The following is a 14,001-nucleotide window of genomic DNA, read 5'->3' as shown; positions in this document are numbered from 1 at the left end:
TTTGCATACGTCCCAGGTCTGCCTAATCTGAGCATCTGTTGGAGCACTTAAACCTGAGGTCCTGAGGACTCTGTCTGGGTGGGCCAGACTCCCAGGGCTGCCATCTGTGGTTTCCTTCTTAGAATCAGCAAGAGGAATCATCAAAGCCAGAGTGTATTCAGGTTCCTTGGCAGAAAGTGGTGATGGCAGCTGTGCCAACTCCAGTGTTTCATCAGAATTTCACTTCAGCTATGGGAACAAAAAGGCCCCAGGAGTCAGCATTTTCAATACAAACTTGCTCATTTTTCATGTCAAGTCAGGGCTGACTCGGCAGCTAAGGAGACCTGGGTTCTTTCCCTGTTGCTGCTCGGCCAAGCTTCTTATGTGACTTTCGTCTCATGGCCTAGGTTGGCTGTGGAGCTGTCACTATCATGCCATCATGCAAACCAGCAAGAAGGAAGAAGGGACAAGAGAAACAAATGATGTCTCCTTCATTTGGGGGCAGCGGTAGGCTCTGGTGCTTCTCCCTTATAGAATCATAATATAGAAGTTATACATTCCCCCTCTCATCCCATTGGTGAGAAACTGACCAAATGGCCATCCTCACAGAGACTAGGAAGTGTGATTTCTGTCACCAATAATCATGTATATCATACAAGAAATTATCTTTGTACAAAAGAGAAAATGGACATTGAGGAGAATAGTTAGGGAATGCCACCATAACCAAAATTGCCGTAAAATTGTAGCAAGAGCCCCAAACTACCCCCAAACTAGTTGGGAGGAATATTCTTAAAAATATTCCTCCAAACTATTTTTTTTTATTTTATTTTGACATTCTTTACATAGTTAATTAGGGTAAGAAGGTTCAAGGGCTACAGGAAAGTGGATAAGACTAGTATGTTTTCCATATTGTTACCTTCATGTATCCTCCCAACTATTAACACTGGTCCTGTGGGAGCCAAGATCAGAAGCTTCACAGAAAGGGGACTTGCAGGAGGAGATAGCTGGCATAGAGACAGTGCCAGGAACCCAACTCGGGCCATCTTGGTATGTAGTCCACATAAATGGTGCTCCCTGTGATTGTTCAGTGTGCAACCTGTTATGCGCTACTTGACCATACTGCCTGCCACCAGTGACTTTTCACTGGAAAAGCAGAGCATTTCCATGGGGAATGTTATCCTGTGAAGGTAGAAAGAACCCAGCAAAATCTGTGACATTGTAAGACCCATGGGTGCTCGTTGGCAGGAGGAACACAACTGTTTTTCAATTCAGAAATACTACCTAAAAATTCTAGCCTCTACTCAGACCTCTCCAGCAAGGGCTGACTCACACAGCACAAGCATCAGCCAAGTTGGAAGTTGGGCAGTTTTATGATTAAGCCTACTTCCTACTTGTAGATCATCAATCACTCACCAACCCAAGTATTTTCCAATTACATTGAGAGAGCCAAAAATGGCTTTTTAATGCTTTAGCGTATAATTGCTTTTATCAAACTGTTTAAATCTTTTGCATTAATAAGAGAGACTAATTCATATGCTACAAAAAGGAAATACCAGCATTAATTACAAAAGCAAATCAGATGAGAAAACAACCTTCTTCCTGATTTCAGAGATTTACAGAAAATTATTTATAGAAAACTTACCCCAATCAAGGAGAGTTTGCTTCTTCATGAGTTTGAGAATCATCATGGTTTTTGCATTTAAAGCGATTAAGCAAAATTACTGAATTATAGATAATAGTTTTTGAAAAACATACCCTCTACCATTTGGGTGTGCCTATTTGTGTAGCCTTTTCTGGACTTCGTAGGGTTCCACTGGATGCATGTCTCTATGTCTACTTTGCTGAATAAGGTGACAGACTTTGGAAGCCTGATCTCACATGACCTAGGAAGAACATAGATTTGTCAAAAAAAAAAAAATTATTGCCGTTATCTGAAAACTTGCCCCTGATGCGTCTCAGCTCATAAAAATGTAGACTAGCTTAATGCCTTAGGGAGATCTGCTGCACACAATGGCCCAGGCTCACACAAAAGATGAATCCAGCGCAATCCATTTTACAACAGAATGCGCAGGAGAATTTCTCTCCAAAGCAGGCACTGCTCAGACACCGAAGACAGGAATGTATTTGCCCTTGTTCCTGTGCATGCAGCCTGGCAATCTCTCTGGGAGGGACAGTCAGTCTGTGTACCAAGCTTTGAGGTTCCACACTTAGGCCAAGCCACTATTGTGGTTGCTTCCCAGTCTGCCCCTATAGTGGCCTTGGGCATGCTGGGGCACTGAGATGGCACTGAGGCTGATCCACACTCATGGTCGTTTCTCACATCAGCCAGACATAGGCCTTGCTTTGCTGCGAGGTCTGACTGTGACAGGAGCTTGGCCCAGACATGGACCCCTTCCCCAGCGGGGAGGTGGTGGACATAGTAAGTCAAACAGCCGAACCACTTCATCATGTTTATGGCTTTGAAATGTGTGCTCTATGGCCCCTCGTAAATCAAGATAGCAACTAGATGTGAAGATCTGTTATGAATATTTAAGGGCAAATTAAATCTTCTCCCCGTGAGGAGAGCCCTCACTGGCTGAGGAAGTAGCTCGCCCTGCCAGCATGGATCTTCACCCAGATGCTGCCTCCTGGGTCTTTACCAAAGCCTCCCTGAGCCTGTCTGCCTTTCTTCCTTCTGTAGCATAGCAATGCAGTGCCCATCCTCCCTTCGCCCCTAGAGCATCTGAGAAGCACCAACAGGTAGTCTTGGGGGCACCCAGGAGGGTGGTGATGCTGACCACTGAGAAATTCTCTGCTGTCATTTCTAGACCAAGATTTACAATAAAATTATGCACCTGTCTACCTCCAACCTGTCCATGGGGGAGATGACCGCCAGCCAGATCTGTAACCTGGTTGCCATCGACACCAACCAACTCATGTGGTTTTTCTTCTTGTGCCCAAACCTCTGGGCCATGCCAGTACAGGTACCAGATGTGGGATTGTGGCTGGGGGAGGGAGGGGAGTGAGGGGACAGGTGGGCAGCCAGTGCAACTATCCCTCCTCTATTCCTTCTTTGCCTATGACTTCCATCCCCCCCGGGAGTCTCTGTGGGGTGCACTCTGGGGGGGGGGGGCCCTTATAGGATGCCTTGCTCTGCAGGCAGAGTATGTTGTCTTTCTTGGTGGTCAGAGAAGGCCATTTTATTAAGACTTGTAAAAGGCAACCAGTCTTAACTGAATCATAAAGTAACCACACACAGAATGCTTCCTCAGACATTAAAAGTAAGATTAAAGCACAAGAGAGCTTGTACAATGTGCATCCTTCTGAACTGGAGTTCCCATTTGCATACTTTGCACAGCTTCCTGCAACAAAAAGAGCTAGAAAGCTGTCTGGTGGAGGTACAGATAATTTTTTTGTTCTCTGTGTGTTTCCAAAGTCTTCAGCAAACGTGGAGTACCTGGAGGGGGGGTGGTGGGATGCAGACATGACAAGCTTTGGGAGGCGCATTCCCTGCTGCAGGGGAATCCTCTGGACTTGCCCTAGCCTCACCTGCTATCCCCTTGCCATCCTTAGTTCTTCCACAGTGGAGTTGGATGATGTACCAGGCCTGAGGATGAGTCTTCCCTTTGGTGCTTGCGTGGCAGCATGCAGGTGTAATAGAGAGTGGCAGGACCTGGATGGGACAGGCAGCTTCCCATATGTCACCTCCCTGAGCCTCAGTTTTCTCACCTATGAAATGGGGCTGGTTCCTGCATCCTAGCCTTTGTTGTGCTGACTCAGTTAGACAGTGTTAGTAAAGCATCAGGTGGCGTGCCTAGCAGAGTGGCCCCTAGGAAACCCACTTGCCTCTCACTTGCACGTGTCTGATCTGAGTGAGGCTATGCTAACCCATTGCTTCTTGGTTCTTGTGGCTTGTATTAGTCCTCTTTACTTGTAAAGCTTGCAAGTAGAAGATATTAGATCAAAGTAGGAGAGGCTTGTACAGGCAGAAAACTAGGCAAGATTGGGAGGAAAGCTGATGTCTTTTTTTTTTCCCACAAGAACAGAGTCATATCGGACATCCATGTTAGCACTTACCCATGCCCAATCTGACCCTTCCCATGCTGCCGTATAGATCAGAGATGCCCAAAGCTGTCCGAAGGCTGAAGGCTCATGTGATAGTCACAGCCTTTTATCCCCAAGACTCTCGAGTATGCCTCTGAACAAACTGTCTCATCTAATCTCATCCACTAAGCCTGCAGCTCTGTAATCACAGCCATTGTTTGTTGTGCGTGCATTACTGCTGGTAGGACTAACGCATGGCCCCTGCCCTGTGCTGGCCCTGGCCCAGCCCCTTTCACCTGTGTCACTTGACCTCCCAACCAGGCACTGGGGTATGAGGGGAGGTTTTGACCTTGCTTATTCATCATGAAGTATCAGTTGCTTCATCAACGACTATACCTTTGGGACTTAGAAATTAAACCAGAATGGAAGAGCTAGTTGCTACTGTGAACTGACACATCTCAGTCCAAATGCAGAGACTGCATCTGCCCAGAATTCTGTCCGCAGGCTGGCCGGCCACAGACACACACAGCTCCTCACTGCAGTTAGCTCCAGAGCCCTGGTCCAAGGCAAATCCCAAGCGCTCTACCTGAGGCCTTGTCTTTTTTTCCTCTTGTCACATACACTTAAAACAACAACAGCCATACTGAGATAGAATGCATTCATTTGGACAATTCAGTGGTTTCACAATATTCACAGAGTTTTGCTGCCATCACCACACTTCTAGAACATTTTAATTCCCCACACTTTCAGTAAGCCTCCTCCTTACCCCCAGCTCCTAGCAACCACTTATCTACAGACACTTTTGAAGATCTTATGCCACTTTCTCAAAAAAGAAAGTTCACACACTAGCCTACAATTTCAGGGGCTTCATGGGCCCTTCTGAAATTGATCAAGGACACCAGGTTAAGGCACTTGGCCATGGTAGACATCTCTGTGTTTCCTTATTCCAGAGGTATCTGGGGCCCAGGGAGGGCAGGAATCTTACCTGGGCCACACAGTGAGCCAACAGCAGCACCACACCCAGGTGGCTCCAGTCTGTGGATGACCTCCGAGAAAGATTGTTTTTTCCTTTCAACTGGGGTCAGCTGCCTTGTGTTTCTCCAGCTATTTGGCAGGCACTGCTCTGGGCACTCAGCACAGACCTTTATTTAACCTTCACTGTAAGTGGGCCTTATTATCATTGCTTTAAAGATGAAGAAGCTGAGATTCCTATGAGATAGTACAGCTTGCCCAAGATGGTGCTGCTAAGTACTGAGGCCACAGTCACAGGCTGCAGACTTCAGGAACACCAAGCTCCTCCTGACCTATGACTAGGCAACAGAACGGCTCCCTAGCTTTCATCCCTGCTTTGCACATAAGAACCTTTGATTTCTGGCATTCGCCCTGTGAGAGGTGTTCAGACCCCTGCAGAAGGGACAAAGGGACCCAAGAGTCTAGGGAGCAGGAAGGCGATCTCCTGTCCCAGCTGTGCCAGCCCCTTGGAGGTGAATGGGCACGAGCACTGACCCCTTCCTGCAGGTGCCCTGTTAGCAGCCCTGTGATGCTCTGGGAGCCTCCTCTTTGTCTGGCACAGCCCAGCTGGCTGAAGCACCCCGTTGTTGCTCCCACATGAACAAAGCTAGTGACAGGATTGCATGCCAGGGAGAACTTTCCAGAAGGAAGGTGGGGCTGACCAGCAGAGGTAGGAGATTCCTTTGTCTCCTAGCATGCTTTGCCTGTCCAAGCTGGTATTTACTGTTGGAGGCATGTGGTGAAGGAGTCTCTCTTCCCAGCCTCTCAGCTACCTGCCAGGCAGGATTCAGTCATGAATGGCAAGTCCAGAGCCTCATACCCACACCACCACCACTTGAGGCAGTGCAGGGAGAGCAGTGTGCAGCTGGTGTGGGTTCTAGAGCAGCAGGGCCAAGCCAGGTGGCATTTCCCCCTTCATTTTCTACCCTAGAAGCTCAGCTCAGCTTATGTATTCTAGGAGAAGCCCCATCTTTAGAGGCATGTGTCTTTGAAGGGAACATGAGACACCATCATAGTGCCGTGGGCACTCGTGCGAGTCACTTGCACTTCCCATAAATATTCCAAAGTAGGCAGTCATTTACATAGAGCTGGAAGCAGAAAGAGTTTGCTTTTCAGAGAATCCTGGCTAGATGCACCAAAAAATGAGAGACACCAGTACCATGACAAGGAAGAGCAGTCTCTCCAACCCTGGGCTTCTGTGGTCTGGCCTGGATGCTGAGATTTCGTCCCTTTGTGTGTCATGTTTGTCTCAGGGAGAGTTGACGTGTCAGCTTTGCCAGCTGTCACATTCATCATGTAGACTTCTGACTTTGGTTTAAACTAGGAGAGGGTGAGCGCTGAGCCAGCCTCACAGAAAGAGGAGGTCACCAGGCTTGCATGAGATGCAATGTGGTGCCAGCCCAGAAACGTGGCTGCAGCCAGTGCCCATCACGACAATCCCGCCTTCTGAAATCGCATTTCTCCCTCCTCCCAGAGACAGCTGGGAAAACCTGGGCTCCCATGCACATCCCATTCTAGGGAGCTGGGGATGTGGGGGATGGTGCTAGCCAATACCCACCCTCTGCTGAAGGAGACACTCCCCCTGGCCCCTTCTGTAGATCATTGTGGGTGTGATCCTGCTCTACTACATCCTCGGAGTCAGTGCCCTGATTGGAGCAGCAGTCATCATTCTGTTGGCCCCTGTGCAGTACTTCGTGGCCACCAAGCTCTCCCAAGCCCAGCGGAGCACCCTGGTGAGTGTGCAAGGGGGTGCATGGGTCCTTTTGTCCCAACCACCCCCCATGTCTGCCTGTCCCCCTGCCACTCACAACAGCAGGTCTACTCAGACACTCATGCCATTGGATCTCTAGTAAGTCACTTTCTGAAGAAGAGGCCTCAGCTGTTTCATCTGGGAAATGGGGCTCTTGGAGAGGGCAGGGTGCATCCCTGCAGGGCTGTGAGCGGGACAGGGTGGTGAGGGCGCTGACAGGGGGCCTTGGTCTCAGGTGGGGTGGGAGCAGAGGATGCTCCCCTCAGACGCAACAATGCCCACAGGAGTATTCCAATGAGAGGCTGAAGCAGACCAACGAGATGCTTCGTGGCATCAAGCTGCTCAAGCTGTATGCTTGGGAGAACATCTTCTGCGCACGCGTGGAGATGACCCGTAGGAAGGAGATGACCAGCCTCAAGGCCTTTGCTGTCTACACTTCCATCTCCAGTGAGTCACAATCCAACAGCACTGGCGGCTGCTGCTACTGCCCATATGCTGGAGGGAGAGTCGGGGTTTGGGGGAACGGCATTAGGATGGTTTTCGAGACCCAACCCTAGGAGGTAGCTGAAACCCCTCACTCATTTATCCAGCAAACAGGTACTGTAATGAACTGGGTACTGTGCACTGTGCTGGCCATCAGGATACAATGATGAGGGGAGCACACAAGATCCCATTTCTCCAGGGGTTTTTATGCTCTGACCAGGCAGCAGCCAGCAACCAAATAAGCAGTTTTTGAATTCTGAGAGTGGGAGGCTTCTCAATAAGTCAGATAGAGCTTCCCCTGTCCTAAGTAGCTACAAGGAAGCTTTCATTTCCATGGACCCTGTGAAAAAAAAATTCATTATCCTGGAAGATCAGAAGCCAAGCTTGGTGTCTCATTAGTGTAGGCTTTGAATTTGTATTAGCCCGGTGGTTTGGAAGCTCTAAAGACAAGAGAAACACTGGGAAAATTCCTAAGGTCCCAGCAGACACATTAAAACCATGTGACAGACACAGTGAGACTCCCCTAACAATGTCTCCTGTTGAGTATTAAACTAATAATAAAGTCAAAAGCCATAAGAGAAAAAAAAAGTGCTCCCCAGAGAAGTAGTCCCTGAGTACCTGCAGACGACAGCATCGTCTAAAACAGATCTGAAATAGTGTATTTAAAGAGTGAAAACAGGGCCCAATGCGGTGGCCTAGCAGCTAAAGTCTTTGTCTTGAATGCGCTGGGATCCCATATGGGTGCTGGTTCTAGTCCCAGCGGTACCACTTCCCATCCAGCTCCCTGCCTGTGGCCTGGGAAAGCAGTCGAGGACACTACAAAGCCTTGCAACCCTGCACCCATGTGGGAGACCTGGAGGAAGTTCCTGGCTCCCGGCTTCAGATTGGCACAGCACCGGCCGTTGCGGTCACTTGGGGAGTGAATCATCAAACGGAAGATCTTCCTCTCTGTCTCTCTTCCTCTCTATATATCCCACTTCGTAATAAAAATAAATAAATCTTGAAAAAAAATAGTGAAAATAAAGCAAAAAATACTTAAGGTCACAGAGGAAAGTATGGGGGTTAAAGAACCAAAAGAGCTTCCATAAGTTAAAACCTCAGTGATTGAAATCCATTAAGGAAATAATGCCCCCCTGGCCAGAGGGAGCGCTTACAGAGGTCGGGCAATTGGCAGTCATCACAATTGGACTTGAGGCCCGTCCCACTGTGGCTACCTCTTCGGTGCAGAGGTTTAGCTGCTGGAAGAGCCCCTGCTTGTTCCTTCATTGTCCAGTTTATGGTCAGGAAGCCCAGTGGAAGCTCCCAAAGAGAGGAAATTAAACCAAGAAAGTGTGTAGATGAAGTGAAAAAAAAAATCACTAAAGAGAGTTTTTTTTTGTTTGGAAGACGTCTGTGGAAATTATACAGACTGTGGTGAGAAGGGAAAGTGGAAAAGACTTTCTGTCATTGCAGAGGACCACTTACCCCATGGGAAATCAAGGCGATAGGGGAGTGTGCCCCTGAGGTCAGCAGCCTGACTCAGGCTGGAGCCTCTGACACTTGCTGGTTCCCAGCTTAGTGCACTGTTGCCATAGAAAGCTGGACACCCGTGTGAAGTAAAGAAGACTCGTCGCACATTGGGGAAGCTACTGTCTCTTAGCCTGGGCTCTGGCAAGATGAAAAATAGGGTAGAAGATTAAGAAAGACTGCTGGTCAAAAAGGCTGTTCTGGGAAAGAGGCTTACCTGTGTGGTGGCAAGGGGAAGGGCAGCAGTTGAGCCAGTGATGGCTTGAAACTTCATGAACAAGATATCTATGTGTTCCTGGAGTCTGTGCTGCCTAGATGGGTCCAGGAGCCACCTTCCAACATAAGGCTTCATAGCCTAGTCATTCCAGCCAGACCACAGTGTGCCATGACTCAGGCAAGGACCCTGTCCAGCCATTGTCAGTGGTGAGGCCATCTACCAGTCATAGCTCAAGCCATGGAGTCTTTCTGCAGAAAGTCTTGCCACACTTGATTTTCTGAGACTGGAGCTGCAGGCATGGCCAGCAGCCATGGCTCCCCAGGCTCCTCCCCACCAAGAGCCTCCGAGTTCTGGATCTTTCCTCTGACGCTGTGCTGCAGTGAACACCATCAGCCTGAGTACTCTCCAAGATGAGAAATGCATTGAGAACATATGCAGAGCTCATAAAAGCCAGTGTCCTCAGCCCCAGGCCCACCAGGGTGTGGTGCTGCTAGCTGTCACTGCATTGTTTATCACTTCCCCCTTCTCCTACCCCAGAGATTCAGACAAGTGACTTGTGGGCAGCCCCCCAGCAGTGAGAATAGCTGTGGAAGTGAGGGAAGGCTTCTCCAGGTAGTCAAGGCACTTCCTGTCTAGACGCCAGCATAACAGGCTGAGAATGGCAGGCTCACTGCTGTTGAGCTGTAGAGGGAAGGGACGCAGCAAAAAAAATGAGAGGAGCTCTAGCTCCCCAAGATTCCTGGGGACAGGTGGAGTTCAGGACTCACTTCTTGCCTTCCCACCAGCAAACTGGGGCAGGCTTTCCCACATAAACAGGAACTTAGTATGCCTTGGTGCCCAGGCTGACCCCCTGGAGTCTATGTCCTAGGTGTTGCTTGTCCCACAGGACACTTAGCACTCAGGCCTTGGCTCTGTGACTGGCCTGGGACCAGCAGGACTTGGGGACAGGAAGCTTCATGTTATCCAGAGCTGGGTGATTCTGAAGAGGCAGGGGGTTGCTGAAAGCAAGCAGGCAACACCCAGTGCCTGTCACCTATGCAGGAGTTCTGGTGGTTCCAGCGTGGCCCCTGGAAGAGGGGAGATGAAAGGCAAGGGGTGGGGGAAGGCTGTCCGGGGGATCTGTGCAGCCCAGTGCTATTTGCTCAGTGTGTTTGCTCATTCTGGGATGTGCTCCTTTCCGCTAGCTGGCAGTGGGGGATAGTTAGAGGGTTGGGCTCTGGGACACCTCCCAGCTATGCCTGCTCTAAATGTGTTTTCTTTCCCCTCCTCCGGGACTTCCATTCTTGTGTTACCAGGGCTCAGGACCCAGGCAGTTAGACTAAAGTAATGATTATCTCTTGTCTCCCACTGGCGCCAGGTTCAGGATGTAGACTGAAGAAGAGCTGCAGGGTTACATTTCCTGATAGGCTCATTGCAAGGGAGTATATGGGGCTCTCCATCTGCTTGTCTGTGCACCTTGCAGGCGGACTGGCAGGCCAGCTTGCCTCTGGCCCTCTCCTGCCCTCAGTAGGCCCAAGAGCTCCTGGGTATGGAGCTCTGAGCCTCATTGGACAGGACAAGGAGGGCAGAGTGTCTCCCAGAATGAGCCCATCAGGATGCCCTGCTCTATTCCAAGCTCCAGGAAGAATGCAGAGGATAATAAGGCATGCCTCACCACCCTCAGGAACTACCATGCAGTGAGCACTAAACCTTACAGCCAGTTGCCCAACAAGTTTGATAGCATGTGATGCTCCCTCATCGCAATGTCGTGAGATGTGCTCCTCGGTTGTCCCATTTTGCAGCAGACAGGAGTGAGGCTCAGTCAGTTGAAATGCCTCGCCAAGGTCTCAGTGAATAAATGGCAGAGCACTGAGAGAGAAGCCCACGTGGGCTGGGAGTTCACACAGACTCCATAGTTGACCATCAGACTGCACCTAGCACAAAGGAGGTTGGTGAGTGCAAGGTAAAGTGGGGGAACAAGCTGGAGGTAAGAGCTGTGGCCTCTTGCTCTAGGAGTCAGTTTAACCCTGAATCCTGCAGAAGCAGTGACTCTAAGTGCTTCCTCTGTGAGGACAAAAAGTTCCTAGATCTTCCAGTCAACCAGCTGAGATGCTGTCGGTTTGTTCTGTGTGCAGCTCATGCCCCAGAGCCAGGCTTTGCAGAAGGTGGGGCCACTAAAGAGCAAGTGAGCACGGCCATGGTCCCAGAGCTCATGGTCTTACAGGTGACCAACCATGACCAACCATGGGAACAGTGGCTGTGCATGTGGTCAGAGCCATGGGGTCTGTTGTAAATACCTCTGTCTTGTGCATTACTTGCCAGGCCCTGAGCCTCTTGCTTCTTCCCATCTGCCACTTACTTAACTGAGCACTACTGTGTGCCGGCCCTTGGGGATGTGGTAATGAGAAGGCATAGTGGTCCCAGTCTGCAGGTTGCTTAGTCTACTTTACATGGGGAGGTTGGAACAGACATACAGCAGTGTTGTAAAGACACAAGCCAAAAGGGGTTCCCTGGGTAGCCATAGGGTTATGAGCTGTTAGGGACAGGAGTCTCAGGAAGGCTCACCCATGACAGGGTGCCAAAGGATGACCAGGTGAACCCAGCCAGGCGAGAGAGGAGTGTCCCAGCCGCAAAGGCTGCAGGTATGGATAAGCCCAGCATAGTCAAGACTCCAGCACAATCCAGGGAGGAGTGGAGACCCAGACCACCTCAGGCAGCACCTTGTGTGCTGGGCTCAGCTCTCAGGTTTTCTGTTGTGGCGGAAGTCATGTGAGGAGGAGAGGAGAAGCCAGAGAAACGTTTGCTGGCTACAGTCTTCAGTGCTCTGGGCTCAGGGGTCTGTACTGCTCAGCAGGACCTCCAAGGATGATTGTAACTGGCCTCATTGAGTGTCCTAAAACACAAGCAAATAATCCAGAACCAAACCAAGCTCCCCAGCTCAACCACCCTTCAGGGTGGTGAGGCGGGGGCAGGGAGTGGTGGTAGGAAGTGGGCAGGATGGTGCTAGCGAACCCATACCCGAGACAGCCAACATGGTCCCTGTCCACAAACACCAGGGACCTTACCTGTCTGCAAACCCTTGCTCTCCTCTGTCCTGCTCACTAGGGGCCCTGACACTGAAGAGTACAGCTCCTTCAACACTTGTTCTTCCTTCTGCCTGCTAATGCGGCTGCTGTGGGTTGCTGATGCATCTCCTGGCCTGGTTGGAGCCAGGGGACTCTTCAGTCAGTCAGAGAAGAAGGTAGAAATTAATGTGACTGCAGGGCCGCTGGCTGCACGGCCTCTATTTGCTGGCAGCCAACACACTGACACACACTGGGAACCTGCCTCCCTTCCTCCCCCTTGCTGATGTCCCTGGTTGTCAGACTGAATGGGAAAAGATGGTGTGCCCCTCAAAATCCATTCCCCCTCATTCCTTGTAGAGGCAAGTTACCGTCAGGGCCAAGTTGGGAGCCCACAGCCCCTCTCTGGTCCCTCCTTGGGGACAAAACTGGCAGGGCCTCCTGGACACACAACTTCTGAAATATTTATCTGTACTTTGTCGAGGAGAAGCACCAGAAGCTGCTGGTGCCAAGTCGGACAGTATTCCCTGGACACAGGCAGGAGAGTGGGTGGTCTGAGACCTGCTTGAGTTGGGGTTGCAATTCTGCTTAATTGGTAGACGAGAGACAAGGAAAACAGATATACAGGCTTACTCCTGTGCCCTGAGACCGGGAAGAGGAGACATTTGGGAAATAACCTATGAATGAATAGCTCTGAAAGAACGTTACTGGAGGAGATGACACACAAGGGCCTGCTTCTCTGCATAGTGGCAGAAGCACTTTGTGGCTGGTGGCCTCTGGGCCCGCCTACCTGCCATCAAACCTCTCCATATCACTACCGCCCCCACACGCCATTTCTGTAACCTCTGTTTAACTTCACACAGCTTAACCTGTGATTCTTGCTCCCTCGCATTCATAATTTGAGTGCTAACATGCCTGCCATTTTGTGCGTTCTGTTTTTGTTTTTCTAAATCAGATCAAGATGTGTCACCTGCCCTGTGGCTAGGCTCCTAGTCAGGTTTCCAACTCCTGCTACCACCTGCAAATCTTAGAGAGTTTTGTAGGGGGAGGGGATCAGGAAAATGGGGGCAAGGCCTCAGATCTGCAAACAACCACAACTAGAGGCCAGCTCCCTGGCTCCATCACCCTCCATGTGGGTGATGTAGGGCTCCTGTAGGGCTGGCTGCTGTCCCAGAGAGGAAGCAGAGCCCCCCTTGGTCCCAAGCCCCCAATACCCCCATCCCTAGCTACACCCACCCTAACAGGCAACTGGGATCTCACTCCTCCCTTGCCCACCTGCAGGGAACCCCCATTCATCGTCATAGAGCCACCAGAATAGGGTAGAAAGCAATTATCTCATAAGCCTGCTCCGTGTTGCTGCCTCCGCTTTGAAATGTTCATTTTTAAATGTGTTTATGGCTTGACTCATCCCTCAAAGGAATCCAGGCAGCTCCAAGAAACAAGACAATAAAATTAAAAAACATAAAGAAAGCCATGATGAAGGAGAAGGTGCCGTGGGATGTCAATTATTGCACATTTTCCAGGCCTCCCAGAGCAAGGAGGTGCGGTCATTTGCGAGAACGCCCTCTCCTTCCCACTCCCGTTGGACTCTCTCGATTTATTTCATTCGGGGCTGATTTGTTGCTGTGGTTGCGGCTTTGTGTGGCTGTAACAGACTGCGTGGAACAAACACCATCTTGCTGCTCGCTTTGTGCTCCCCTGGAATGATTATTTATGAGAAGTTCCCAGGAGATGGAGTGCAGGATCAGAAGGTTTGAACTTCTGTGGCATTCTAGCTACCAGGCACCAGATTGCTTTCCATGCGGGTTGTGCTATGGGACAAGCCAACTTCCAGCCCACTCTTCAGCTGGAAGACGGGCCCGAGGGTGGGGCAGAGGGCCAAGGATGGTGCACGAGCTGTCTCCTCAGTTGGGATCTGTGGTGTTGGGAAGGGAAGGAGTGGAAGAGAGGCTCCTGCCCCCATGGACACCTTTGGGACAGTTGCTCCTGGT

The 14,001-nt window shown here is 50.2% G+C and overlaps 1 protein-coding gene across 4 annotated transcripts in view; it reads left to right on the top strand.

Moving 5' to 3' along the window:
• The window catches only part of ABCC8 (ATP binding cassette subfamily C member 8), a 70,061-nt gene that overhangs the window by 19,759 nt on the left and 36,301 nt on the right, over positions 1-14,001 (top strand). For all 4 annotated transcript variants that reach the window (XM_040988435.1, XM_040988434.1, XM_040988436.1 and 1 more), the window contains exons 8-10: positions 2,787-2,942; positions 6,612-6,746; positions 7,048-7,210. In XM_040988435.1, coding sequence (XP_040844369.1) covers positions 2,787-2,942; positions 6,612-6,746; positions 7,048-7,210 — 454 coding nt within the window. The remainder of the gene's footprint in view (positions 1-2,786; positions 2,943-6,611; positions 6,747-7,047; positions 7,211-14,001) is intronic.

The sequence above is a fragment of the Ochotona curzoniae genome, unplaced genomic scaffold (genome assembly GCF_017591425.1).
Source record: "Ochotona curzoniae isolate NIBS_2020 unplaced genomic scaffold, NIBS_Ocur_1.0 contig_4877, whole genome shotgun sequence".
Taxonomy (NCBI): domain Eukaryota; kingdom Metazoa; phylum Chordata; class Mammalia; order Lagomorpha; family Ochotonidae; genus Ochotona; species Ochotona curzoniae.
Note: the sequence above shows the minus strand (reverse complement) of the source record. Positions and strands in the feature narration are given on the sequence as shown.